The 5,171-nt window shown below is 37.6% G+C and overlaps 1 protein-coding gene across 1 annotated transcript; it reads left to right on the top strand.

The window, feature by feature from the left end:
* Positions 1-2,350: 2,350 nt before the first annotated feature.
* Positions 2,351-3,286, top strand: LOC143649194 (olfactory receptor 7C1-like). Its single transcript, XM_077119385.1, has one exon. It carries the CDS (start codon positions 2,351-2,353, stop codon positions 3,284-3,286), a length of 936 nt encoding a protein of 311 aa, XP_076975500.1.
* The last annotated feature ends 1,885 nt before the right edge of the window (positions 3,287-5,171 follow it).

The following is a 5,171-nucleotide window of genomic DNA, read 5'->3' as shown; positions in this document are numbered from 1 at the left end:
CTGTTCTCTATATAGTTAAAATTCAGTTCTAAGGGCTTCTCTTCCTCATTAGTTTGAACATCTATTTTCTACCATGTTTCTCTTCAATTAGCCTGGAATTGCCAGATTCTCCACTCACTCATCATTTAGTCTCCCTTTCTCATAAGAGAGTTCGCACATGTTCATTCATTCATTTATAAATCCGTATCTTCATTCAATAACATTCACTATAAACAAATATTTATTTATAAAATGAATATAATGAGACTTAATATCGACTTTGTAGTTTTGGGGGATGATAAAATGCGATAATATGTGAAGAAGTGCCCAACGCTACATGCCTGAAACAAGGCTGTCTCCCAATGAGTGTAATCCATTAGTGTTATCAATGATTGAGAATTCCTCATATATGAAGCAGTCTTTCTAGTTCTTTTTTTGTGTTCTTTTTGGAATCCTCTTCCTATTCTCATTCTTAACTGATCAGTGAAATACATATTAAAGCTAATTATTTTTATATATTTCGTTTGGTACCAATACTTACTGAAATCATTAATTTTAATGCTTTTCACTTGATATTGGTGTTTTCAGTTTTGTTTCATCACCTTCAGGATAATATTTTGCTTTTCCAATGTCATGATTCCCGTCTATTTACTTGTCTTCTTGCTTAGTAAGAACTTCCACACCTCTGTTCATTAATAGTAGTTATAGCATGAGTTTTAATCTTCTTTATGACATTAATAGGAATCGCTGTGTTGTCTGTCAGATGTCTCACTTTTGGAAGTAAATGTCGTGTGGATTGGCCATTTACTTCCTTGGTTGTGGATCTATTCTGCATTATTTTGAGTTATCTTGTTTAATTATGTTTTCTCTCAAAAAAATTAGTAACTTGAGAGAGTATTGATTTGTTGCCTATGCAGATATAAATGACTGCAAATTTTTAGAAATAAAATCTCCACCCCATGTCTAATTTATTCTATCTCAATCTTAATTTCCTTCATTTCTGTTCCTTATTTTTTTCTATATTGCCCTTATAAGAAATTAATACTTTCCCATTTATCAGTTCTATAATTTCTGAAATTTATCAGTTCAAAACCTTTCTCACTTTAATTTCTTTAGGAATCCATTTATATTTATTATTTCTTACTTGCTTCTTTGAAATCTTATTTTGATATATTTGGTGCTATTCTTCCTACCTAATTTCTAAGTACTTATTAAAGTACACATGGGTTTAACCTAGGTTTACTAAAACTCTAAGGACTGATACTAAACAAACACATATGTGAGAAACTAGTTATCTAATACATAGGGTCTTTATCAATTTTTTAAATTATATTTTAAGAGACTACGGTAAGTTAAGGTTTGAATAGTCTGTTTATGAATGAAGAAATTAAAATGGTAGAGATGATAATACTGTCTAAATTAATGTAAAAGTTTAGTATGAGACAAATAAAAAACTTGATGGTGTTTTACTTTAAATTTGGCAAAATTATTCTCAATTCATCTCCTAAGCTGGAATGAAAAGTTAAATATATACATATATTAAACAACAGAATAAAACCATGAGGCTTATTCCTTTATATTCTTAAAAATATTATAGACATACAATAATTTAAATTCTGTGTATAAGCATGATACCTGACAGGTCATTCAATGAAACAAAACATAAACTCGCAAAATGGGCATATATTAAATAAGGTAGCATATTATCATGTAAGCAATGCAAACAATGGAGAAATGAGTGGTTATTCAATAAATGGCAAGGAACATTAATCCTTGAGTTAGCTAACAACGGTTGGAATAGCTGAGACTAATGTATCAAAGTCCACACAGGTCACAGAAAAAAAAAAGCATAATCGTTGAACTCCTTATTTTTCCCCTAAATTGAGTAATGAACAATGAGGGAAGGTGTAAAGGAAAAGAGAAGTAATGAGACAAAAACTGAAGGACTGGAATCCACAGATGCTCTATACCAGCATTCCTTAAACATAAATGTGCATGAGATTCAGTAAGGAAGCTTGCAAAATGCAGACTCTGATTTAGCAAGGCGAGGTCAGGCCTGGGATCCTTTCCACTTAAGAAATTCCCATTTGCTGCTGACCTCACTGGACCATGGGCCATAGTATGAGCAATCAGGCAATGGTGCGTACAGCTACTCTGAATCCAAGATTAGGCTTTCAGGCAGTAGTGGTGGTACAGCAAACTTGGAAGCTTTGGGAATTCCCCAACTGAAGATTAATGGACAAAGGAAGAACTTTCTTGATTATTTTGGGTACCAGTAAAGCCAATCACAGAACATCATCAGCTCTGTGATGTCAGTCTGTTTATTATTAAATGTTGCTTTCGCCTCTGTACTGAAAGGTCTTGCATCCCCATGGAATCTGGAAATCAAACCTATGCTTCAGAATTTCGACTTTTGGGATTTTCAGCAAAGTCAGAGATTCAGTTCATCTTGTTTGGGCTGTTCCTGACCATGTACCTGGTCACCTTTGCTGGCAACCTGCTCATCATCCTGGCCATCAGCTTAGACTCCCACCTCCACACGCCCATGTACTTCTTCCTCTCCAACCTGTCCTTTGCTGACGTCTGTTTCACCTCCACCACGGTCCCAAAAATGCTGATGAACATCCAGAGAGAAAGCAAAGTTGTCACCTACACAGGCTGCATCACCCAGATATTTTTATTCCTAGTCTTTGGATGCCTAGACAATTTACTCCTGGCCGTGATGGCCTATGACCGATTCATGGCCATCTGTCACCCCCTGCACTACACGGTCACCATGAACCCACGGCTCTGTGGACTGTTAATTCTGGGGTCCTGGGGTCTCAGTGTCATGGGATCACTCCTTGAAACTTTACCAGTTTTGAGGCTGTCCTTCTGCACACACGTGGAAATCCCACATTTTTTCTGTGATCTTCCTGAAGTCCTGAAACTTGCCTGCTCGGAAACACTCATCAATAACATAGTAGTGTATTTTTCAACCAGCCTTCTGGCTGTCGTTCCTTTCACTGGAATACTTTTCTCTTATTTTCAGATTCTCTCTTGCATTCTGAAAATCTCATCAGCTGGAGGCAAGTATAAAGCCTTTTCCACTTGTGTGTCTCACCTCTCAGTGGTCTCCCTGTTCTATGGCACGGGCCTTGGGGTTTATCTGAGTTCTGCAATGACACCATCCTCTGGGGCTAGTCTGATCTCTTCAGTCATGTACACTCTGGTGACCCCCATGCTGAACCCCTTCATCTACAGTCTGAGGAATCAGGACATGAAGGGAGACCTGGAAAGGTTCCTCGGCAGGATGGCCATTTCTTAGTGATGAGGCCATTGGAGGGCTATCATGACTAGCAATTGCCAAATCTTTGGGAAGCCTTTCCATAGATCGTGGATAAATCCAAGCATCAGATTTTCCTTTATTTTGTAAGAACTATAATATACTATATCTCCCTTGACACCATTTTTAACATTCTTACATCAATACTACATTCAAATGTCAAGTACAGTTAGTGGACCAAGCCTGACTTTACACACTTTTTCTGTAAATAAAGTTTTATTGGAATCACAGTTACATCCATTTGTTTACCAGTTGTTTCTGGCTGCTTTCCAACCACAATGACAGCATTGACTAATTAACACCGACTAATTACCTTTCCTATAATAATTTGTTGGCCCCTGAATTAGAGTAGTGCTTTATCTTCCATTCTGTATTTAGCTTTTTAAGTAACTCATTACTCCTTCAATATTTTCAATGATAACATGAATTTCTCCAAAAAAAAAAACTCCATTCTCACAATTAATACACATGATGTTCATAATTAATACATATGTCAGCTTGGCCAGATAGTGGTGCCCAGTTGTCTCATCGGGTAAGCTTTGGCCTGTCTGTTGCTGTGAGGACATCTCGTGGACTTAAATCATGACTACGTTGGCTGCATCCACAGCTGGTTGCATTTGCAGTCAGCTAAAGGGAGCATCTTTTGCAATGAGTGACGTTTATCTATTCAGCAGAAGGCTTTTAAGGGGAATTTGGAAGAGACAGTCAGTCTTCCTGGTTCAGGCAGCCATTCTCTCCTGAGAATTCGTTGAGGACTTTCATTGGCACTGCCAGCTCACAGCCTGCTCTACAGACATTGGATCTTACATCCCCAGTGTTGCCTGAGACACTTTTATGAATTTTATATTTACAGATATCTCCTAATGATTCTGTTTCTCTAAAGAATCCTAGCTAACACAGAACATTTGACCAGAATGTTTATTCTATATATGATATAATAAGTCAAACAACAGTTTATCCCTAAAGAAGGTAAATAGTAATAATTTCCATGGTGGCTGGTATCTAGCTTTATAAAAAAAATATTCATATGCCCTCTAGAAAACACTTAATGCAGAAGGAAAGAGTGATTAGTTCTTGTTGAATGAATGAAGTTGAACCACTTTACACAAATCCTGAATAAATTGAATTAATAAAGCTGTGAAACTAAAAAAACATTGAAGTATTGTTGGTTAAACTTGACAAAGATTGTAGGAAACAGCTGTGATGGACAAGATCCATCATTTGATTATGAACTTGAAATCATGCATTTCGTTCTGTTACCCTTTGGTTCTCCCAGTTGGTTTAGGAGGGATCCCCTGCCATAAATTATACAAGATGGCACACCCAGGACACCTGACACTGGACAGATGAGATGGACAGCAGGTTATTGGTCATATTTACTCCCAGTCTGGGCATGAGGACACCAGACACCATGCAGGGCCACTTGCCTATTTTCTATCAAGGACAGAAAGAGCCAGCAGGACCTCATGAGGGATAGTTTGTAGTAATGAGAGCATGGCATGTCCATCCTCTAGTTCTGCAAGAAGATGTGACTGGCTTGTTTGAATAAATCAATGGGCTGGCAGTTAAGTGAAAGCATATTGGGTTGAGGAGTGGGCAGAGTAAAGGTGGTCCAGAATGTAAGGAACTATCCCAATGAGAAGCCTTACCAGTTGTGTGGATGCACATCTACTGAGAGCACAGGCACTCACTATTAGGTATCCAAGGTGCCTTAGATGTCAAGCCAGCACTTGAGATTTTAGGCCTTACAACACAAATGTTTTAAAGGAATGGCAGTATTATCAGCAACAAAGGAATTGGTGTACACCAGGAAGGGCTCAATGAACGATAAAAGTATTATTTAACCCACTCTACCGCCGGAAATATT

Source organism: Tamandua tetradactyla, chromosome 11, assembly GCF_023851605.1.
Source record: "Tamandua tetradactyla isolate mTamTet1 chromosome 11, mTamTet1.pri, whole genome shotgun sequence".
NCBI classification, from domain to species: domain Eukaryota; kingdom Metazoa; phylum Chordata; class Mammalia; order Pilosa; family Myrmecophagidae; genus Tamandua; species Tamandua tetradactyla.
The sequence above is the reverse complement of the archived record's forward strand: the minus strand, read 5'-3'. Positions and strand labels throughout refer to the sequence as shown.

Bases quoted from the DNA above. Each gene is read 5' to 3' on its own strand.
- LOC143649194 (XM_077119385.1), top strand. From the start codon at position 2,351: ATGGAATCTGGAAATCAAACCTATGCTTCAGAATTTCGACTTTTGGGA.